General features: G+C 30.9%; 1 protein-coding gene, 1 long non-coding RNA gene and 1 other non-coding gene across 6 annotated transcripts; all 3 read right to left on the minus strand.

Annotated features, from left to right (window-relative positions):
* Positions 1–1954: 1954 nt before the first annotated feature.
* TRNAD-GUC (transfer RNA aspartic acid (anticodon GUC)) lies at positions 1955–2026 on the minus strand. The gene has a single exon. It is a non-coding gene; the product is annotated as a tRNA-Asp (tRNA).
* A 16245-nt stretch (positions 2027–18271) lies between these two features.
* On the minus strand, positions 18272–23277 carry LOC149897139 (uncharacterized). 2 transcript variants are annotated; one of them, XR_016458219.1, is made up of 4 exons: positions 23096–23277; positions 22748–22858; positions 20451–20625; positions 18272–19512 (listed from the first exon to the last, which is right to left on the minus strand). It is a non-coding gene; the product is annotated as an uncharacterized LOC149897139 (long non-coding RNA). The 2 variants fall into 2 exon arrangements; XR_016458220.1 differs by lacking the exon at positions 23096–23277 and adding an exon at positions 22955–23057.
* Positions 23278–23527: 250 nt separating this feature from the next.
* Positions 23528–24962, minus strand: LOC149897140 (uncharacterized). Of its 3 annotated transcripts, none has more exons than XM_090116927.1 (6): positions 24689–24962; positions 24566–24591; positions 24395–24483; positions 24034–24122; positions 23818–23875; positions 23528–23703 (listed from the first exon to the last, which is right to left on the minus strand). In XM_090116927.1, exons 1-6 carry the CDS (start codon positions 24768–24770, stop codon positions 23547–23549), a joined length of 501 nt encoding a protein of 166 aa, XP_089973053.1. In that variant the 5' UTR covers positions 24771–24962; the 3' UTR covers positions 23528–23546. The 3 variants fall into 3 exon arrangements, with proteins under 3 accessions (XP_089973053.1, XP_089973052.1, XP_089973054.1); XM_090116926.1 differs by having other exon boundaries at positions 23818–23941; positions 24689–24952; XM_090116928.1 differs by lacking the exon at positions 24566–24591 and having other exon boundaries at positions 23818–23941; positions 24667–24957.
* Positions 24963–25815: the final 853 nt, after the last annotated feature.

Consider the following 25815-nt stretch of genomic DNA (forward strand, 5'->3'; position numbering starts at 1 on the left):
TTACCAAAGAAGTTTCACTTCCGACACGTGTGCTCTGAACACGCGCTCTTTTTTGATTATCCGTTCAAAATAGATGCGTCTGTTTGTTATATAATATTCAAATAAATAAATGAGGGTGTAGCTTATAAGGAAATCGTTCAGCAAAGATAAATCAAATACCTCGTACCTAATTACATTGTATTTTTTTTATTATTCATTGTAAAAGACGAACAATCCATACTTTATAATATTATAAATGCGAAAGTAACTCTGTCTGTCTGTCTGTTACTCAATCACGCCTAAACTACCGAACCAATTTGCATGAAATTTGGTATGGAGATATTTTGATACCCGAGAAAGGACATAGGCTACCTTTTATTGCGAAATATGTACCACAGGCGAAGCCGGGGCGGACCTCTAGTTTGATATAAATCCCTATAAATAACACCAAATTGATATTTTAAAACTCGCAACCAAATTGGGAATTGATAATTGGGGTAAATAAAACGTTAACTCAATAAAGCGTATTCGTAAATATTGATATTAATATACGAACCGATACACAAAATATGTTTACCTATCTACTTTTTGAGTATGAATGTTGACTTCAAGTATGTATATTACCTATTCTATTAATACCTACAAATACTTATAATTTTAATGAAAACTTAAGTTGACCGTATAATCTATAAAATTATTTATCATTTTATCATTTAGGTACGTATATTACAAACCGATTTTTGGTGTCACAAAGTATTCCATTACTAAATAAAAAACATCCATACACCTATCAAATGAATTTTAATATCAAAGTAACATTTATTAGAACAAAAACAAAACTAACATTTATAAGAAAAATACCAAGCATTTATGTCATATATGGTAAAAATACCATGTATGATGTTAACTAAAAATGATTTATTTTTCGTTTTCGTCAGACATAGGTAGGTACTCAATATAATAACTACGTCTATATTCTACCTACTACCATGAATCGTCTTGTGTGTTTCCTTTAAAAAGCGCAAAATACAAAACTAAACCAGCCAATGACATAACGTTCTCGTTAACGAAAGTTAATTTTCTTTATCGCGGTCTCTCCTTGCCCTACGCGCCATTGAACCCTATTTTCTCACCCGACCTCACACGTTGACGAAGTGCTATTAGGGCCTGAAAGAAATGGACTTTGTCCCCTATTGTACGTAGTAACAGCTTTTTGTTATAATACCACTTTCGAAATTCTATCCTTTTGTATTGCATTGCTTTCTGTGGAACCACATTGTGTTTATGGTTTACTGTGATTGCGTTTTAGATGGCATTTGAAGAAGATTATGAACGAAATTCGCGATCTTATTACTGAAATATTGTTTATGAGAAATGTTTCATGTAATATTATTAGTTTACATATTTTTACGGAGAAATAAATTGAACAGATGTAACTGTATGTTAAATAATTCAAGAAAAGGGCATATTTATATCTCAAAGGCCGGCAACACATTCGCTGTGACCCTATCATCGCGAATGCTTATGGGCGGCAGGCCGCGGCGGGCATCACTTTCCAGTTTCCATCAGGTGACCCGCCTGCTCGTTTGCCCGCTTTAACAAAATGCTTAACTTCGAAGCGCCTGCAGTTTTGATACAGGCAATATAATATGATTGAGGGAAATTTATTTTTTTCAAGGATTTATAACTTTAGAACACGTATTGGCAACAGAAACTAGATTATTTTGGGAAAAGAAACGTTTACGAGGACCTAATGTATAAAAATAAAACTTTGTATTTGAAACAAAAGTATTTATTTAAATATACATGCTGATACATATTTTTTATTATTTGTAAATGTTCGGATAATAAAACATGGTAAAAAATGCTATTTATATAAAAATTCAAACATGTTTTTTTTAATTAATATCAATTTAAACATAAGTACAAACGATTATAAAATAAAAATACAAATAAGAAAAAACTAAAAAAGGATCTCTCCGGCGGGGAATCGAACCCCGGTCTCCCGCGTGACAGGCGGGGATACTGACCACTATACTACCGAAGACTTATGAAATTGTTCGAAAATAACGTATAGTTGAATCAAATTAAGTAATAATATGTATTCAACGCCGTACGTCATGACGTATATTTTTTGTTCAATGCAAAAGGTTGTAAATCATGTAAATTAAGATGCGTACATACACACATGTAGAAATATAGCAAAACTACAACGTTATATTTACAAACTACAAACAAACTACGTTATATTTTCATTTAACATGGCACAAACTACGTTATATTTTCATTTAACATGGCACAAAACCTATGCTATAAAAAAACATAATTCTACGTCTTCATACCTACACCGTTTTTACAGGTTTTTACTATTGCAAATAAATACTTACGTTTTACTTGTCAAATCAAAACAAGATATCTAAACGATAACTCTCAAGTCGTGTCACGTGCGACATCAAAAAAAAGAAAAAAATAAGACCGCATTTGAGGAATCCCTTTCAAAGAGTGTTGGGGCTTTCCGAGTTTCGAGGTCGTTAGAGCCTCATAAGAAGCACTTAGGTTCCACTTTAAAAATCCTTTTACAAGTTACAGCGAGCGTAGGTTTCTCGTAAGTCGGGATTATTAACTTGCAAATGCGTCCAAAACTATATTTTGGTGAAATACATATTTTACAAGTGCACCATAACTGGGATATAATAATTTATGTACTTACCTACTTAAATGTTCAGTAAAAAAAAGAAAAATTTGAATCTATAAAGATAATTGACAAATTCATCAGTAATTTCGCGATAGGAAATAATTACTTTTTGTACAACACTTACATCCATACTAATAGGTACATATTATAAATGCGAAAGTAACTCTGTCTGTCTGTTACTCAATCACGCCTTAACTACTGAACCAATTTGCATGAAATTCGGTATAGAGATATTTTGATACCCGAGAAAGGACATAGGATAGGTTTTATCCCGGAAATCCCACGGGAACGGGAACTATGCGGGTTTTTCTTTGACTGCGCGGGCGATGCCGCGGGTGGAAAGCTAGTTTCAATATAAAAACATTCAGACTAGATAGATTATAGACAGTAGATATCAAAATGATTTTTCATATTAAATGTACCGATTAACAAGTAGATACCGCAAGATTTCTACGCATTATTGAATTTAACCATTTTTGCACGCCTCATAAGCGAAGCGTTGAGGTGGGTACTACTGTCACTTCGCGCAAAACATCTGATTTTTCAAACTTAAAATGTCTTTATGTATCATACATTGCACTTGTAAGATAATACATACACACACATATTAAGAAAAAACACTATTTTTAACGTTCATGATATTTTTGATGTCATTTTTGTTATTTAAACTAGTTAAAAAACAGTTTAAAAAAGTTCTGTCTTGGACGTCCGTGTGTCTGTATGTGCGGATCCTTTTTCTTGTTAACACGATAGCGACCGAAATACTTTACTAATCGAGTCTTTTTATTTCTCTTACGCTTGAGTATGCTCTGGAATAGAACCCTTTCATTTTTCAGGGTCTGATTCGATGTGGTTTAATTGTTATTAAATAAACAAAAATAATAATTAATAAATATTTATTAAAAAAAAATTATGAGGCGTGCACTTTTGGATTTTCCAAATTATTTTTGTAATGCAGTAACTATTTCCAATAAGATCGAACTATATGTGATGTAATAATATGCAAATATTTTTACATAATTTGTGTATCTATATAATGTATGTAACATTGAAATAATATTTAAAGTATTTTCCTTTAAGAAATAGTTAGGTCAAAAAGGTTAGGTCATCGTAATAATTATTATTGTCCTTAATGCCTACCTACAAATTAAATACAAGAAATATTATGATATAAATTTTCTCGGATTATTATAACTCATTTATAAGATCATTTTCTAAATGTTATTACCTACACTTAACGTAATTAATTAAATAACTGTAGGAATGTAGATATTATAGGATAAGTTCCTACGGGAAAATTAAACTTGATGTTTATCTTGCGTGATATGAAATTTTGAAGTTCAAAGTCATTAATTAAGACGAACCTTCTTTAATGAAATAATTAAGATATTTAATTTCAACGTAGACTTATGTATTTGAGATATTTTAATTATAGCAATTAAGCATCCACCTCAAGAAAATTTTCAATTCGAATTTAATTAGGCATTTCGTTACACAAATGTAATCTTCTTATATATAAAAATGAATCGCAAAATGTGTTGGTAAGCGCATAACTCGAGAACGGGTGGACCGATTTCGATAATTCTTTTTTTATTATATTCCTTGAAGTACGAGGATGGTTTTTATGTAGAGAACACGTAAACATGTACCACGGGCGAAGCCGGGGCGGACCGCTAGTTAAGTATACAAATATATAAGTAAGTATTTTTTAATACCTCTATATTAATATTAATTCATTAGTACTATTGATTTGTAATTAATAATACTGATTGGTAATTGATGAGTAATCATTTAATAGTGATAAAAGTGAATTCCCGTGTCCTCTAGTGGGTTTGGGGCAGATGCATTATGCAATATGCATACATCTGTTTCACTGATCGATTATTATTTATAAGGACTATAGTAGGTGATCAGCCTTCTGTGTCCTACCAGATCGAAAAATTTTTGAAGTGAAATTTCTCTAGGCGCGGTGAGTGTAAAATTTCAAGGTCGCGTCATGGCGATATCGTCACGTCATTTTGGTATCTTTGAATCTTGTCAAAGAAGTTCACTTCTAACAAGTGTGCTCGGCACACACGCTCTTTTTTTCACCTGGAATCGAACCCGAGTCCCCACTGTACCTAAGATACAGTCTTATTACATATACAAAATTACAAACACACACATTATACACATAGTAGGTACATCAATTCACTTTAACCTTTCACCTCATCTATAATAATTTATAATATGTCCATTGGTAATTTTTTCTATTTTAATTTTTCATTTAACTTTAGTTACGATTAATTCTTTCTCATTTCATGTTCACGCTCATTGTTTATCTTATAGATGTGATTGTTAATGCTTTGGGGGCCTGGTGACCCGTAACACAAGTATTTTATACTTATCGCGGCCACCAGTCTCTCACAAATGTTAGTGTTAAGATATTATATAGATTAACAATGTATATAATATATTGTGCATTTGTGATGAGAAAAATAAATTAATTTAATTTAATTTAATTTATTTTATAGTACTGCTATGCAGTATGCCGTTATATAGAGTCCACCATGTACAGCGTTTTCATCGTGGGTCCCAGAAAACCAAACAAAAATCTTCAGTTGATACTTATAACGCTAAAAAGCTACCAAAATTGTTACCGTCACAGGAATCATCGAGTTATAATACTGATGTCAGTACCTACATAATTAATAAGTATTTCATAATATATATCAAGGTAAATAGGTATCTTACAAACTTAATAATTTACATGTGAAATGGACGTCGAATTTCAATCACGAATCAATTTCCCCTCCGTCCGCGTCGGTCTCTGATTGCAACTTGTGAGTCCTGTGCATTGCATTTAATTTTTGTAATCAACGGCTGTGAATTGATACTGTTGTTTATTAAAAATGGAGTCGTAATTGTAGGTATACTGGAAAGAATGGAATTAATTTTGGTAAAAAAAATAGTTGTATTGAAAATTCTGTCTTTGAATATTTTTACACTATTTACAGTCTATGTCCTAAGGACGGTTAATGACACGATTGTTTCGAATATAATATTACAATATTAAAAATATTTTTACAATTTAAGTAGGTAATTAAAGTTACAAAGTTTTATTACTTTCGTACCTCTATTATGCCTAATAACTAGCGATACACCAAAAGTTTCACATTTACCTATCAATTTCTTAAGAAAAAACAATATAGGTAATCTACATGTTTAAAAGCTCTATAAATATGAACTCTAACCAAAACTATTACCAACTCCAGCCTTTCTTCACTGACATACCCTCACATTATTTTTAAAGCTAACGCCGAATCTAATTTTCTCGGTTGGCTTATCAAAAGGAACTTCAAATATTTTACAAAGAAATTTGTCTTTCTTTGGAGCTTGGAGACGTTATAAATTGTCCATTAGGACGCCTCGTGTTTAAGTGTCGTCAGTTTTATTTTTGTATTTTAATGAAATTCTGTGACACTTTATTGGCATTTATAATTATAATTTATCCTGAGTATTGATTATTAGATAGAACAAAGGTTATCTTAATTCTTAAGGTTGTAAAAAAATGATTAAACCAGAGCGGTGTGGTAAATCGACTATTTAATAAAATACTGCATGGCTCTGATAACCCAACCTGTTAATTCAGTTCAAGTTCCACTGTTCCAACTTCCAAGTAATATTAACAAAAATGCCATCCCACCAGTTGTGAATAAAAAAATACCTCATGTCGGTTCATGTTGTTGAGATTTGCGGTGTGCGAAATTTAGGATATTCTACACAAGAACTAAAACCATAATCGTAACAAAGTTCTAAAATAAATCACAACAAAGGAACAAACGCTATGCAAACTAACTAAATAGAGCTATAATTCTCAAATAGCAGACTATAAACTAACATTACAGCTACTATAAAACAAATGAGAAACATTACTAGAATAGCAGTTAATGACAGAATAACGTGGACCGTGGTATTTGTGCATTTCAAAATTAATAGCGACGTAAAATTCGTCTTAAAATTGTGTTATTACAAAGTTGAACAAAATATTATTATTGTTACGTTTGAAATGCTAATTTACAGTATGTTTGCTTGAGTTGATGCGAAATAACAGGTGTAGTTAAGAATTCGGATATTTATAACTATGTACCTACTATAACACAGATAATATTTTCACTACCCAGGTAAAAGCATAAGAATATTTTTTTAATAAAATCATTGAAGTCATAATAAAACCATGATATAATGAATATACGTAGAAAACACAATTAAAGTTAAAATCTAAGCTGAAATCATTGGAAATCTATTTCTTAGATTAGAACAAACTCACATTCATTTTTAATTTAAAAGAATTCATTCACATTTACACTAAAAATTGATATACAAGATCACTTGTAAATATACATAAAAAATACAGTTGTAAATTCCATAATTTATCGTAAAGTCGATAATCAGGTTAATTAGCAGTCAATGAAATGGAACATTCTATTAGTGCGATTGCTCGTAGCAATAATCAAGTTAGGCTGATTTACTTTACAGATACAGGATTTGATTCAGGCTTTCAACGCTTGGTTTATACGGCTATAAATTTGCGATACATTAAATACTTGATCTATAAATGGGGAATGGGGATAAGTAAGTGCAGTAAAATTTAAAAACCTTGTGTTTACATAAAAGCCTAAGCAATCTGTAGAAAATTATAAGTGAGAAAACATATTATGCATACCTGTACATTATGTTGATTAAAAGATATTTCATTGCAATTCCATGTAAATACAAATACATATCTGATTTGTAAATGACAATTTCTACAAATAACCTTTTATGTGCTTTTTTAACGTTCAAAATAAGTTTCTAATCTTGCTACCACTTCCACCGAGAATATAGAGCTAAAATGTTCATCTTAAATATGTATCTTAATAATTTTATCTTCAGGTAATGTCCTTTTCGTTGACCTAACTTCTTCATAAATCTAACTTCTATTACACTGTTTATTCTAACACATAAAACTAATAACTTTTCGTCTTGTTTGCCACGAAATATGATAATGAATCCATATATTACATTCTTTCGCATCTCCATGAATGTAAAAGGATCGTTGTCACAACATTATGCCTTATTCATGACTTATTAGAATTTAGATAGGTATGGTATATGATTCTTAATAACATGTAAGGTGTGTTTATCTAAATACAACAAGACATATGAATGTAATCTTCAAAACAACATACGAACCAAGTTTCTAATTCAGTACACATTGACTAGACTTTTTTACGAAATAAAACGTAGATAGTAACGTATTTAAAGATTTCTATTTTATTTGTTGACCCGGCCGTGTAAACACATAAAATTAAAATTCATTTAATGGTTATGTCCTTTGGAAATTATAAGCGTACAAACAATTCGATGACTGTTTTCTTTTTTTATATGGCAATTATTGGATGGATCATACAGGATAGTAATAAATTTAAAATTATGATCTCTTTTATTTGTAAATTAGCAACTTAAAAAAAACTCATGGACACCAAAAAGTATTTACTATGCATGTATTTTATCTGTATCAAAAGCCAAGCCTTATAAATTACCGTTAACCGCGTTCAATCATCGATTACCGTTCAAATTCGCACCCCATACGGGGCTGAAAGTGCCAATTTGCATCTTGCTAGCTCCCTAATTGGGGAGACTGGTGGCTTTGTGCCGGTTCAACCTTTTGAGCTGGTGTTACCATGATGTAGGTAAATCAAATTCACGCGCGGTGACAAGCGATCCTGGTTTATTCAAAGCTTTTTGCACGCGTAGTCATATAGGAAAAGGAATGAGATGTTTCGTTGACAAGTTGGTTTTGTACTGTAAGGGCCGATTTTTCAATACTTTTGATAAAACTTATTCGTCGAATAATGTATAAAACTAACATTTTAAAAACGTAGGTATTCTAATTGCCCGTATTTGACAGTTGACGTGACATTTTAATATTATCGTGTAATACTTTATTGGACGGATAAGTTTAATCCAAGCATTGAAAAATCGGCCCTAAGTCAAAGATAAATAAATAAATAAAAAGTAGCCTATACTATATACTATACCTATTACTCTAGCTACTAGCTAACTGTCTCCAGGCACAAAAATCTCAATCCTACCGATATTATAAAGAAAGTATCTACATATCTGTATGTTTGTCTCTTTTTCACACCTCAAACACTGAAGCGATTTGGTAAAGAGATAGCTTAAGATCTGAGAAAGGATATTATATCATATAGGGTAAGTTTATCCCGGGAATCCCACGGAAACAGGAACTATGCGAGTTTTATGCAATAAATGCGACGTGAATAAAAGCAAAAACAAACAATAATACTTTCATATTTAATAAGGATATGGAACTAAGGATTTATAGACCAGCTTCTCACAACTACTCTCCTTAATTAAGTATAATTAATGAAAAGAGCAACTACAGTTTTTTGCCTGCTTTTCTTTGTAGTGTCTGCGTTTAGAACCGGTACCTAATATGAATATTATAACGTACCTATTCCTTATAAACGTGTCTTAGTTTGAAATGTTTTTAGCTAAAATCATTGTATTTTAGTTTTATATTTTTGATGTTAGAAAATATATAAAAATTCCTTTACTATTTTAACATCATAGGATTAGTTACATAACATAATATCTACATTTTTATCGACACATTAATTATTTCAGGATATAAGTATTTCAGGACAGTTTTCACACACGACACGATCTGATCCCATAATAAGCTTTCGCTTGTGTTATGGAAACCAAATGGCTGATAAACATACATATATAAATTTAAATAAATACTTATATAGATAATTAACACCCAGACACAGAGCAAACATCTAAGTTCATCACACAAATATTTGCCCCGGGTAGAATGCAAATGTGTACCAAAATAAACAAATATTAGCAGGACAACTTATATTTATTTATTAAAACAAATTTAAATCCTATTAGCTGTCCCAAATAGTCGACTGTTTGTATAAAAGTTCGTTAATCTCATCGACCCTCATCACTTAACCCAATAAGTTTGAGAAACTTTAAGATATGATCTGTTTTTGAAGCTCTACCCCAATATCAAATATAATAAACACCTATTAGCATAAATTTTATATTAATTAATTCCACTTTAAAGTTTTTTATTCCGAAAATTTTAATCGAAAATCTGGAACAAAGTTGTTATTATGACGGCCGAAGAATATACATCCATACTAATATTATAAATGCGAAAGTAACTCTGTCTGTCTGTCTGTTACTCAATCACGCCTAAACTACTGAACCAATTTGCATGAAATTTGGTATGGAGATATTTTGATACCCGAGAATGGACATAGGCTACCTTTTATTGCGAAATATGTACCACGGGCGAAGACGGGGCGGACCTCTAGTACATAATATATTTGGCATAGGTAGAGATGGAGATAGATATTATTATAATAAGTATAAAGTCGATTCTACACTTTTTGTTCTAATAATACACTGGTACAGTTTCTATACTTACCTTTGTTCTACATTGCATAGCCTGAATAAAGCCTGAATATGTTAAAATCCAAAGTGTGGTTACAGGCCTTCATTTCCCCAAATTTTTTACTGTATTATTTTGAAACTTTTTCAATAAAGATTTTTTTTTTTAAATTTTCATTTTTCAATTATACAATTCAATCTAGTTTTAGATAGCTGGGCGGAGATGTAGTTGCTCTCCGTTGGGTAATTTTAGTATATGCTAGAGCCGGTTTTATGTTATACAAACTTTCGTACGTTACGCTACGTTTACTGATCTTAAAATTTATTTAATACTAACACATTCGCACAAAATTCTAACTATCTGTAACGAAATACTAAAACAAGATTGTTAAAAATATCTCCACCAAATTACATTTTCACGTTGAAAATTCGTTCTCAAATTCAATTAGAATTTATACGTTGACAAATTTATGTATTTTCCACGCAAAGTACTTTACAAGTGCAGTTAATGAAGGGTGAATCCCTTTTATAGAGTAAAACGTAGTAACGTAGAAAAGTCATGTATTTTTACAACCCTCTAAGTCAAGTTAACTAAAAATAATTTAGCGATCTGGGACACTCGGGCTGTGGTGTAAGATATATTTTTAACCGACTTCAAAAAAAAGGAGGAGGTTATCAATTCGGCCGGTATGTTTTTTTTTTTTTTTTTTTTATGTATGTACACCGATTACTCCGTGGTTTCTGAACCGATTTACGTGATTCTTTTTTTGTTCGATGCGGGATGGTGTCGAATTGGTCCCATAAAAATTTTATTCGGATAGGCCCAGTAGTTTTTATTTTATGAGCATTTTTGTCTGTATTTGTAAATGTTGCAAGTGCAAGTTTGAAGTCGGTTGTTTTTAACGCAGTTATTGACTTGTGATGATAATAGTTATATTTTTTATTTTTATTTTACTATGTTTTTTTCAATGAAAATGTAATTGTTAATGCTTATGGTTCACGGTGTTCTTTCAAGCTGAAATCAGACATATAAATATTATGTGTATTAATATGCTATTTTTATCTGAATACATTTATCCATTCTATTTTTTTAATTCAATATAAATACATATTATAGTAATGTATTTACACAATTACCCTTTCGTGCTTCAATCTAGTATGCAATAAATAGGGACTTTTCTTCACTTTGGAAATTCCTTCATTTATTAATAAAAAGGTAGAAGTAAATAATATCCGTTTCAATGTGTTTTTTCTTGTTATTTTCAGCTAAAGCCGCTCGTCGCTCAAGGATTATCCCATTTATAAGCGGAACCCAATGAGGCAAGTCTCCAAGGGACATAAATCAGGGTGCAGATGTAAACGGAGCTGCTAATTTGAACCTCAAGTCAGTGGTCCTTCGAGCCCGATGAAGAATTATCGTCTCATTACTGCTTTACATAATATAGCTTACGAATACGAATTTTAAAGGGTCTTTTGGCATGTATTTTATGCTAAAAATGTTTAATATAAGAACTAAGAGATACATAATTTATATAATATTGTTGTTTAGTGTTTTATTGATCACTTCAAAAATTGTTAATTAATAATTATATTAGGTATAAAATGAAATAAAAAAAGACCTGCATTGATTTTAAAATTTTTCTTTCATCCCTGTGATGTGAAATGTAAAATGGTAAATACAGGGTAGGATCATGAGTTTAACGAGATTCTGAGCATTGTCGTCTGACATTACTGCTTTGAAATTCGATATTCTTGGAGTCAAAGAATGGCATTTGCACTTCGGAAAATGGAATATTATTCCAATAAACAAATAGAGATCGTCTGCTTTTCCAGTACTTAGAGCGTGGAACTTGTGCAGTTTTTTTTTTGTAAGATGTAAGTACTACCCCCACCTCCTTTAACTATTTCTATTCCTGCTATTCATTAATATTGTTCAATAGATACAAATATGATTTTTTTTTTCGTCATTCAGTAAGTATAGGGAGAAAAATAAGTTATTTAAAACATTATTTTAATAAATGTATACATCAAGAAAAACATGCTGAATCCCTAAAGAATACATAATCAATTTAATTTATTATTATCCCGTAAAGTGTAATAAAAATATTATGAATGACATGTCATGCCCTGAAAGAATCCATACGTGGGCTTCAGCAGTAAACATGTCATTAGTATGCCGGACTTATGCGCGAATATTTTCCCATTTTCCCATCCACGACTAATAAATAACTCTGAGAGAATGTTAAGCTGCCGGCATTTATATTTTTATATATTAAATGGTATTAACAGCTTCTTTTGATGGGTAAAGGACAAAGGTTTAGATATGGCAGGTTATTCGACTAAACACTTTTACAACGTTTGTATTAAAACTAGTTACTGAAACACAATTATCTACATGATGATACATTACTTCAATATTTGCATCCGATTATAAGAAATTCCCATCTCATTCTAATAAATATAAAAATAAGAAAAATTTAAATACCCATTACAGGAACCTACCTGTTGCTATTTAAACTAGCTGTGCTGTGTTAGTAATGCTTTTCAAAAAGACTGAAAACATCACAACTCATAAGTCATTCGATCTATTTATATTATAAAATTTTATAGTGTTAAAATCTTAGATGTTTTCTTAATAAACTGTTTAATGTGAAATCTTAATAGAAATAATGAATAATATCGCTGTATAGACAAACCAAAACAATACGACTAGACAAGCTAAATTTAGTAGAGCATAGAGATTAGAAAATTATTTATTTACGGTTAAGTGAAATAGAATGAACTGAAAATAGCTGATAGCATTTGTTTAAAGTTCCTCGATCGACCTTTTGGCACAGAATAGATATGATTTTGCATGATTTATAGGTTGTAGCTGTAATTACACGATATTTTTATGCTACACTTGTATACTCCTTGTTAAATATCTTTAAAATACTAATTATACATTTTCATTTGGCCATGCATGAATATAAAATACGATAGATATAAATAGTTTAAGCGTACAGTAAGAAAAAAAAGAGCGTGTGTGCTGACCACACGTGTCAGAAGTGAAACTTCTTTAGCAAGATAAACTCAAGATTCAAAGATACCAAACTCGTCGCCTAAACTCCATGACCTGGCGGTATTGCCATGACGCGATCTGAAATTTTACTCTCAATGCGCCTAAAGAAGTTTCACTTCAAAAAGCTAGTAGATCTAATTCTATCAATTTCAGTATCATACAGAAAAGTACTTTATCACATTACATATCAACCATTCACATGCATTATCACTACCATATATCATCCGAAATGTCACAACTCTATTGCCCATTTCGTGATTTTTAATGAATGAGCCAGGAATATTGCTTACTTTACGGCCTACGCCATAATCCCTACACGAGCTAATTCATTGGTTTTCCTATGTAGGTAAGAGTGATTGAAAAGGCTTTTAGTAATATCAAAGCCATGTAGGCGGCTCTATTTACAACACTAATTGATCGTTGCTTATTGGATCGTACTTTCTTTGGTATTTCACATAAAAAAAGGGAGGATGCCGTATGATGGAATACTGTTGAAAAATTGGGTGTATTTCATTGTCATATAAATATCTATATATTTAAATTATTTTTAATTTATCTTTACCAAATAAGTATAAACAGATATCTTAATCACACTTAACTACTACTTAATGAAGTTACAAAATCAAAGTAACATTCACTGTTAAATAAATAAATAAGTCACAGAAAAACTTTATACCTACGTTATACAGCATTAAAATTCTTTCCATAGATATATATAGTACATTTTAAAAATAATAATAATCAAAATGCTCTTATAAATCCAAGAAATCATAACATCAAAAGATACCTACTTTTTCTCTTCAAATGGAAGCTCTCCGAAGTCAAGGCAATTAGGTTGCATTGTACCTGCATAATTACATTGCGAACATTTCCAAGCAATGCGAGCCACTCCATCTTCAGTTTACGAACTTGGGCCCTTAATTAAACAATTAAATCCGAAATCGGGTTTTAGTTTCGAATAGTAAATTGCTTGCATTTCCAAAGTGGACAGAAATTTTGTGGAAGTATAATTAGGACTCAAATGAATTGTGTTCAGAATTTTATTATGTGATGGACTAAAAATTATAATTTCTATAAAGAGAATATAAAAGTCAATAGGTATATGGAGATATTTTCAATGCTATCTAGTTACTAATTTAATATTTCTTTTATTTTGTATAGGGATTAAGTACTTCTATGTCTTATGATTGCCAAGTTCATATAAGTACCCTACGTTATAAACATAAGGTAATTTAACGACTGATCTAAATATTTTTTCAGGTACATTCAGGATGACGTAATTTTCATTACTTACAACTGTCTTTAGGACTTTTTTATAGACTAAGCTGGACCGTAAATATGTCACAAGGCCCTCTTATAGACCGTCCCGAATTTATGTTCGCTTTAACAGTTATGGGGTCACGGAGTCACTATGGTGAGTTTATGACCAACTATCAGGGAACATTCATTTTACGGTATTTTTTATTTTGTCTTTACCTTCGGTGTAAAGAACAAATATATTTAAGAAATGCGTTTTGAAATGAATAGATATTTAATTCATAGATAGATAAACTAAATCTATGTTACGCTCAAAGATAGAAAACGCTCATCGAATGAAAATGAAACACAACGCGTCGTGGTCTTACCACGATCCACGTAACGAAATTCGTGTTTTATAGAAAACGCTTACATATGTTGTGACAACATGTGAATCATAAAAGACCACATAGCGAAAGACGACCACGACGAGTTGTGAAAATGAAGAAAAGCCTTGACTCGTTGTGAACCTTAGGTACCTAAATGGCTTACCATAAAATGAGAGACAGGTTTTCATTACTTGAAACTTCACATTATAGAAAAGTATGTACTTTAACGTAATCCACCAAAACCATACACCAATATTTTATACATACACAATACACATAACATAGCTACCTACTTCCTTCCTGCTTCCCTAATACCATCGATCGGAATCGCTCGTTATCACGAACCAACACGGTTCCCTCCATTATCGTGTTTGTGGGAGACCTCCGTCAAAGGAGATTTATCATTCGACCCAGATGTCACGCACGAACACCTAAGTACTTCAAACATGCTTCAAACTTCGCGCATAGTATAAATACCCTGACGTATACCATCAACACATGGCTCAGATAGGGTTATGTGATAAATAGTTTGTTCTACGGATATTTGAGTTTATAATGGGGCCTATTTATTATAATAAGTTCAATGGGTATGGCGTTTTTGCGAGGTAGTTTTATCAGGATATGAGTTAATTAACGAGATTGGGATACAAATGAGGGTAGGACAATTATTAAAAAAATTTCGATTGCTCTGTTTGTAAGTTATTAATACTAACATAATAGTTGAATCTTCTTAACGAATTTCAATTTTAGTAAGGATGAAATATAGGTTCATAAACTTAATTCATAATATTATGATCGGTGATCCTAAAGATTGTACTGTGAAAAATAACATACAAAATATGTAATTTGGAATCAACTATACATACCTACATAATGTATATTTTTTTACTTTGGTTAAAATATGTACCAACATCCTAAAAAATTCAAAATTCATGTGTTATAACAATTCGACATGTCATGAGATTTAAAATATAAATAAAAGACAATAGTTTCTTTATAAAGGCGTTTATTTCAAAAATATGCTGAACACGTACACATTTTACTACTTATTCCTAGTAATTATTTTACTCAAAAATTCATCAGAATAAATAATAGCTGCTCTGTCGCACTCGCACTTCCCTGAATCATTTAAGAGCGAGAGAGACAAAGCACTCATTAGTTGAGCCTTAAAATAAAGTGTGTTTAAAAAACATTTTAGATTTCAATTACTTTAAAAACTTTTTATAAACTTGAAAATGCTTAAAACTGTATTAAGAAATGGTAAGTATAGATTCTCGGCTTTAATTTAGGAAATTGTCTACTCTTGTTCTTTGCTTGTGTGCGTATTTAAAGTATTTTAATTTCAGAACTACTAGTTTCAAGATTTATTATAAAAACTCTTTTCAAATGAACAATATTTTCTAATAAGTGAGATTATAATTGATTATATGAATTATTAAAAAATCCTTATGGAATACAAACGAGTACTGTGACTAGAAACATAGGATAAATGCACAATGTTCATAATACTTTGGCAAATTTATCATAACGGTACAACTACATAAGGTACCAAATTGAATACAGATGAAAAATAGATATCTCATAAAGATATATCGTAAAAACTTCATTCGTGGCCACACTAAGGCACAACATACACACATTTATCAATGATCTCATAATTTAAAAATACTAGTCCGGGATACATCGCCCATTTTTGCAAGTGATTACTATCAAGCTAATTTTTCGTGAGTAGCTTTATTTTGATGAGATGCCCAATAATTTCACGTACAAAACTCTCGATTGTGGTAGCTACCAGAGGAAACAAGGATAAAATATTTTGATTTGATGGTTCTCAAATATTAATTACTAACTGAATGTTTTTTTTTGTTCAATCTCAAGATAATTATCTAAATTATTCGAAAAAATATTTGTCCTACAAAATCTATGGTTTGATCAAAGAGTCCCCCTTTCCAATGTGTATCGATAACGAAGTCATCATAAATGATTACTAACCAGCTGATTTTTTTATTTTCACTTATTTAATACTTATATAATTCAACAGACATATTGTCCTACAAATTGCGTAATAAATATTTGAGAACCGTCAAATCAAAAATTTTTATCCTTGTTACCTCTGTAAGCTACCACAATCGAGAGTTTCGTACATGAAATTATTGGGCATCTCATCAAAATAAAGCTACTCACGAAAAATTAGCTTGATAGTAATCACTTGCAAAAATGGGCGATGTATCCCGGACTATACCCTCGAGATAGAATAGTAACTACATGGTCTAGTATTTAATTTACACAGTCTACTTAATGCTCTGAAATCTGCAATGCATAAATGCATGCATAGAAAGAAAATTTAAACACCATTTATATAAAATTGAAGTCAAATATCATAGTTAATGTAGATAATTAGACCTTCTGCGTCATAATAGAAATATTTTTAAGACAATCATGTACAAAATTATTACCCAAGGAAAAAAAACATCATTTTCTATTTGATTACTTCTCTTGTGAAGAGAGAAATTGACTTAGAGGCGTGAATTGACATTTTTAAAAAATATTTAAATAAAACAGTATATTTAAGTATTAAGTAACATACTTATGCCTGTCTATTCAATACGCTTATTTTAAATTAAAATGGTATACCTTTATATAAATTCTTGCTTGCTTTCCTGGGTAAGAAACTTTGAAGGTATTAGATAACTTGTTATAAAATTTGTGACTTGTCTTTATAATTTATATTAAAGAAACGTAGACATTTTTATTTCTGCTTAAATTTTGTCAATAAGTATTTAAAATTTATAAAAATCGATATTTAAGTGAACGACATGAATTTGTTTCACGAAATTACATATTATTAAGTAAGTATATTAGGCAGTTTATAGTTATAATATCTATATTTTATTATACAAGTTTTATCTACGATTTACGTGCTCGTATATTTTCTACATAATATATGTATTATGAAATTACAAAAAGCCTAGTATGTTTTTGAAAAAAAATGTCAATGTTAATTTTAAAATGTATAAACAATTGCTTGAATATGGCACAGCTTGACTCCATTTATTAAAAGTTTTAATCAACTATTTAAAGTAATAACACGATTGCTTTAAGCTAAACAATATACATATAGCGTTTTTTTTTATTCATTTTTGATAAACAACAACAGTCTACAGTCTTATGCATACATTCAAAAGGCTATAAGTTCGGATAGGGCAAATGCACTACATATTTAAATAATTTCATCTACTTGCTTAGTAATAATAATTTTAAGGAACTAGTAATCATCAAAAATTGCTTAAATTTTAATACTCTTAGTATATTAACAAGCGTAATATATATTATATATTAATTAAGACTTCATTTTATAAATTATTACTGTGGACAAGACGTGACTAGTTACAATCTTAATAAATTACTTATAACTAAATATGCTATAAAACATTAATTATAGATACATGGACTGTTTATAATATTTTAAGGATTTTAATCGCACCAAATACATTGAAAAAAAAAGGTCTAGATTTACTTTTTACAATAGTGAATCATAAACCTTCAACTAAAAAAAAATATCAAAGTCTATATTTGAAAATAAGTGACAGATCAATTCATATTTTCCTACTACATAATTAGACTTTATTTTGTGCCATAGACAGTTTAAATTGAAATTGTTATATGAGCTTAAATATAATAAAATAATAATATCACGCTTCAGAAGTTCACATTTATCAAGTTTTTAGTAAATAATATAATATCTACAATCTACGTTATCACCAATAACTAGTAACATAGTATAAAGAGAGCAAGTAGGCCGTCTCCAGGAGCGCACGATACCTAAACTCGAGAGGCGCAGGGTTGTCACTTGTCACGTTGATATCCATACTAATATTATAAATGCGAAAGTAACTCTGTCTGTCTGTCTGCTACTCAATCACGCTTAAACTACTGAACCTAATTTGCATGAAATTTGGTATGGAGATATTTTGATACCCGAGAAAGGACATAGGCTACCTTTTATTGCGAAATATGTACCACGGGCGAAGCCGGGGCGGACCACTAGTTTTAAATAATTGTATAAACAAACACCGACCGCTCACAGCACGGGAACAGTCAATAAGAAGGAACCGAGCGGCGTTGTGTGCGTGCGTCAAGCTTGCGTACGGACATGAACGGGGGGCGTGGCCAAGCGCCCCGCGTACATACAAACGGCGTGAAGTACTTTGTTCTCTTTTTACTATGCTACTAATCAATTTTCGTTAATCCATTTGAGATTTTAAAACATATTTAGTATAGGCCGCTAATTTAAGTTCTTGTAAAACATATTTGTTTTAAACATTACAATATTTATTTCTATATAATCACATACTTTAAAACCCTACAAATAATATTGAAAAAGCAGGCAGTTAGTGTCTTGGTAAGACAATAATTACAAAGTGACTAGAAAGTTATTATACATAGGTACAGAGTAAAGAGTATAGAAAAGGTACTTATTACTATTTTAGAATTTTTGCCTTTCTCTCTTGTGTGATGTTACAATAGCTCTTTACTATAGTAAAGTATATTTAAGAAATTCTCATTTCAAAGTATAAGACAGTAGAAAAAATGTACAATGTACAATATAGAACTATTTACAATAAATAAAAATTTGGCAGAACATGCTTACTTCCTTGTGAGGGACATCAAAATCCATGAGCCCAAAAATATTTGTCACTCTGTAAAGACACAAATTGTATTAATAAATTGTTATAAATATTGCATTGAAGAATATTTGAAACCATCTTATTACAAACATGGACTAACTACAAAACCTGGTATAAATCATATAAAACTATGGTCTAAGTACGTCTTATTACAAAATATGTTTTAGTATTAAACCATAGAATATCTATGGTCTAAACTCTTAAGATAAAACATTGCACTCCCTGGTATTACAATGATTTAGATTGTAGGTGCTAGTGCTATAACAAATTTGTTGTATCACTGCTACAGTTCGATTCAAACTTAATGGCGGTTCAGAAGTTAGCTGCGAATGCATGTGCGCGCAGGTATCTGAACCTTTACTTTAAAATTATTTTCCGTTCATCAGCTTGTTTGATGTTCCAAACCACTATTAATATTTATACATTTATAACCACCATTAAGTTAGAATCGTACTGTACAAGTCAATGTAAACCTCTACAACACAAGTTTAAACCACTGTTTTGGCCTGGCAAGACACAGAAGGCTGATCACTTACTTGTCTCTAAAGAAAATCGATCAGTGGAAACAGATGTATGAATAATGCATCTGCCCCGTACCCCACTAGGGGACACAGGGTATCACTTTCACATGGGAATTTCCTTTGAAAGCTAGTTATATTATCTATGAATAATTTCAGTTTCTTGTATATGTATGTATTAAAGCACTATCTACCTTTTTACTGATTTATTTTTCCTATATCCCAAGGTTGCCTGGAAGATATCGCTTTTAAGCGATAAGGCCGCCAATTTGTACATTTATTTTAAGTTACATATTGTTTCTGTAAATTTTATTTTTGTGTGCATTGTACAATAAAGTGTTTTCTATTCTATTCTAATACTTATTAAGCAATTGTTGTAACTTTGAAGGTGTGTGCGAACTTGTGGGTAAAAGAAGTTGTAGTTATACTCACTTGGCAATCATTGTAATCCATTCAGAGTACTATAGCAACATCTGGTATCATTATGGTACAGTTTTCATTTGCATGCGGCGACTGGCAAGTATTCCTTGGTTTTAGTTTTTCTAGATCAACATTCACATTCTTCTTCTTTGCTAATTCCAATATATAATTCCTCATTTTCATGTCACTGGAATTTAATTAAAGTGGATTGCATTAAACAATATTAAGAGACTAGCTTCCACCCACGACTTTATATGTGCATCCCCGTTTTTCCCCGTTTCCGCAAGAATTTCGGGAAATCCTTTCTTAGCGGATGCCTACGTCCTAACATCTACCTGCATGCCAAATTTCAGCCTGATACGTCCAGTGGTTTGGGCTGTGCGTTGATAGATCATTGTATCAGTCACCTTTGAGTTTTATACAGGGTGTCCCAAAAAGTAGTGATGAACGGAAGCTGGAAGGTAGAGGACCTAGAGGGCTATCCGAATCACCCCCATGTATGTTATGCGATTTTTCGTATTTTCGGAGTTATGACGATTTTTTCAATTTTTCACCGATCGCCGAGTACGATGATATTTTCACTCATACTGACGTCAATGATTGCGGAAGATGCTTGATTTTTTTTGTGTGCTAACTTGCTAAGCTGAAAGATAGGCCAATTCAGCATGGTAACATTTACTATCGTTAGATCTTTGAATGGAATAAAAAAAATAATTAAATGGCAAGAAAGATAAAATTACCCAGTATGTTCACCACTTCAAGGGCCCGTAAAAAAATAAAATCACATAAAAAAAATTTTCCGTTTGACTTTTAAAAACTTGCTCTATCTATCAGATAGCTACCCTGAAAATTTCATTTTATTATTCAGAAGGCTTCAATCGAATAATTTAAATCTAAATGTGGTAAGTGCAAAAATTGAATTAACATGATGATCATTAAAACCAATAAATAGGTGTTTAATTACCAGAAATTTTTAAAATAACCCCGCTGTTGCTCAATGCAAGTGCGACATCACCGTAAAAAGTTGTCTTTTAAATGTCTGAATGCCCTTTTATCATTTTTAATGGTTTCTTCTGTTACTATGAATTTCCGGGTTATTGAGCAACAGCGGGGTTATTTTAAAAATTTCTGGTAATTAAACACCTATTTATTGGTTTTAATGATCATCATGTTAATTCAATTTTTGCACTTACCACATTTAGATTCAAATTTTTCGATTGAAGCCTTCTGAATAATAAAATGAAATTTTCAGGGTAGCTATCTGATACATAGAGCAAGTTTTTAAAAGTCAAACGGAAAACTTTTTTTATGTGATTTTATTTTTTTACGGGCCCTTGAAGTGGTGAACATACTGGGTAATTTTATCTCTCTTGACATTTAAGTCTTTTTTTTATTCCATTCAAAGATCTAACGATAGTAAATGTTACCAAACTGAATTGGCCTATCTTTCAGCTTAGCACACAAAAAAAATCAAGCATCTTCCGCAATCATTGACGTCAGCATGAGTGAAAATATCATCGTACTCGGCGATAGGTGAAAAATTGAAAAAATCGTCATAACTCCGAAAATACGAAAAATCGCATTACATACATGGGGGTGATTCGGATAGCCCTCTAGGTCCTCTACCTCTCAGCTTCCGTTCATCACTACTTTTTGGTACACCCTGTATAAAGATTTATTGACATTAGTAGCAGAAAAATCAAACATGATGCGTCACATCAAACTGAAAGAATAGAATAAATTCAATTGCTCTGGCGGGATCACTAGTGGTCGAATTGGTCAGGCGTCCGCCCCGGATTGGCGTGAAAGGATGCAGGATCAAATCTCGTCTAGTGATCGAATTTATTATATTATTCTTTAAAAATTTATACACATAAATTTCAATATTTTGTACCTATTGACTATTGTATAGAAATTATTACTATATTCATCCATTAATAATTAAATTAATTATTACATTTCTCTTAATATACAAACTATAAGTAAGTAATGTTGCAAATTCAACCTTATCGGTGGAACTACAGCTCTACTTCTATCTACCTTCATTCCACTGCACTTATTGTGAATGACTTTTGATAAATATACATGGCAACAGGTATAGTAAAAAGCATCAATTATAAACTATAATTAATGTGCAAAAAGCTTTACAAAATGACAAGGTTCAGCATTTTATTCCATGTTTTAAGAATATCTTTTTTTTCATAAGCAGAGTAAATTACTTTTTCTATTTATAATATTGTAAAGAGATACAAAACTACTATATATAGGTAGATTGAACTTAAGTAGTAGTACAATAATAATTATCTTACCTCAACTTCATACAAAAACAGCAGAGGCAGCAAACAAATGCCAACATCAGAAAAGCTCCTAATGTTGTAATCATGTAGTCAATGCCACTTATATCAGTCATTGTCCCAACTCTAAAAGGATTCATACAAATATTTTATCAATATTCAACAATACAAGAAAATTTTATAAACACCCTCAATAACACAATGATTCAAAGTTGAACTCACAAATGCAACAAATCCAAATGAATAGGTACGTGAATATGCAGAAAAGATGATACTGTCGCTGAATGTATTTTTACTTAAAAAACATATAACAAGATAGAATGTATACGAAGTTTAAAGAAATGTTTTAATATAAATACTTACTATGTATGTAATTCAGGCTCGTAAAAAGTGACACACTAAAGATTACAGATGTAAAAACACTTTCATTATCAGTTAATTCATTTCCCTAGGAAGTTAAAACATTAAGAATACACATAGTATCAAGTTTCATTCATATTTCAGCGTTTATGAGACGATTATTGATTGAATTTTCATGATTGTATTCAAAACTCAGAGGAATAAGAGATTCAAAATGACTGTCAAGTATCAAACGTTTCTCAATATCTCTAAGATGTCAATAGCATAAAATGACACTAGCATTTTTTAATTAGACTTCTTGGTGTTGGTACGAGTCTTTTGGAATGAGAAGGGAATGTCCATTTTTCCGTCAAAGATATCCGATACTCCACAAAAATATCTCAAAAATAATAAAAGGCATTACATGTTTGGAAAATGTATGTATAACAAATCAAATCTTAATAACATTTATTTATTAAACACAATACACTCCTGCGTTATCAACGATTATATTGCAGCTTTCTCCTGATTGGGGTGGTGGCGGCCGCGGCGTATGTGGCATTTTTTTATAACGGTGTTCCCTTTTTAATTTAGCGGCCAAAGCATCAACATCTTTTTTTAATCGATTATCCCTAAAACAATTGTTTAAATACAATAATTAAAGATAGTGACAATAATTTTTAAAGTGGTGACGTAATAGTTGTTGCTTATACAAATTTTTACTTAAATAAATAGAATTTCCTTACATATAATTTATGTGACAGCAATAAAAACACGCCGAGCAAACACATATTCCAGCACAAGCTGCAAATAAAATTACTGAAAAGATTATGTACGTAAATACTCTATTTGCCTCCGAAATTACATTTTCTGTAAGAAAAAAAAATCAATTAATGCTTTGAGAAAACATAATATAGGTAGTTAATGAAATAAGTTCACTGTTTAGTTAATATTTCACCTACCTTGCGTATTATATTTTTCAGTTAATGTTTCCAAAAGTAATTTTACATTTATATCACATTCTTTAGTAGTTTCATTATAGTACAGCATGTTAAAACAAAAATTTCATTTTTATAGTATAAAGAAATAAAACAACATGATACTAAAAATGTTGTGTGGTTTTATGAAACCACGGTAAAAGTGAAACTGTTCGAACGGTTCCAAACACTGCTTTGTGTAGCGCATGTCGCGTGACGGTCGGCTGCCGAGGAGGTATACCTACTCGGCAGCCGCGATACACGCGACATGCGCTACACAGACCAAAAAGTTTGAGACGATGTAATAAAAGTTTCACTTTAATAATAATTTATTGTTTATACGTACGCTGAATATATGTCGCATCCACACTTTTTATTACATTCGTCAGGGCTAGAAATGCAGTCACCATGTTCTCCACAATCACTGATATGTCCCTAAAATTTTATAACTTTATGAATTTATCTTCCCATGAAAACACAACACCATGAGTTTTTAATGTAGTTATAAAATACATACTGACACTGGATTAGAAGACACTGATGCTATGAAAATAAAAAATATACAATTATTTAACTATAATAATAGAAATATTATTCGAATAGAAAATACATAACAACCATAAAGTGTGCAAAAGCTTACACAAAAACAAAAGTAAACAAGTCCACACGACTTTAATAGGCATTATTACTTTAGCACATCCGTTCACAAAAAAAACCCGCATACATATAATATTATAATAATAAAAAACACTTAAATTTTGATAGCTTATTAATTAATACAACTGTTTAGTAAATCTTCCGGGATGAATACAAAAGCTCGGAACTTATATTAGCATTCCATCTGCAAGACTAAAATAGTACTATGACCTCGCCTCGTAGCAAATGACAGTAGGTAGGTAATTTATAACGATGTCGAGCAACTAGGGAATTGTAACTAAAAATAATTTTTGTTTGTAGGCTCTAAGGAGCAATAATGTTCAATTACCATTAGACCAATTTTTCACTTGATACATATGTACTAAGTGGAAAATTGATATGTAGGTAGTTCGTTTATTAATTATACTTACCTACCTAGTTATGTTATAGCTATATAACGCTGAACGGTTAATAATGTTAATTGTGAACTCATAAATGAAATTATGGATATTATAGACCGATTTCGATCCGATCCGATCCGATCAATGTATCTCGATTCAATTTTGCAATGACGAAAACACAGTATTACATTGCAGTATTATACTTTTGCCTATTGTCAGACAATTTTTATTAATTTGTAATCTGCTATAACTGTATTAATTACACATTAACTACAATCGTAGACAGAGAAAGCTAGGATTGTCCAAAGAAATTATACTAATAACTAGACTGGGGATCAAACATATTTGTTTTGATATAATATGCTCTACGACTTTATACTTAAGGTTGCTTTTTCCTTATAAGCGGAAGCTAACTAAAAACGGTCCGAGCGAGAGGTCTCCCAAAAGGAAATGGTCCTTGTCTAACGTTATAACAATTCTTTTGATTGGTTTATCAGTAATGTTTGTAGAAATGGTAGTTAGGGTGACTATGAATTTTGTTTGAGTTTGCACCATCTCACGAAATAAATCGGCAAAAAAATATTTCAATTAAAGAGTTATATGGCTACGATAAAAATTATATTATTCAGCTATGAATGAAAATTATTACTTTCGGTGCTTCACTTTAACGGTACTCTATACGTAGGTACACTATGTTTTGGTTTATTTTTACATATTATTAAATTTACCT

Source organism: Colias eurytheme, chromosome 26 (assembly GCF_061535395.1).
Source record: "Colias eurytheme isolate Ceu_HAF_F1 chromosome 26, ilColEury1 Martin Lab GWU primary, whole genome shotgun sequence".
NCBI lineage: Eukaryota > Metazoa > Arthropoda > Insecta > Lepidoptera > Pieridae > Colias > Colias eurytheme.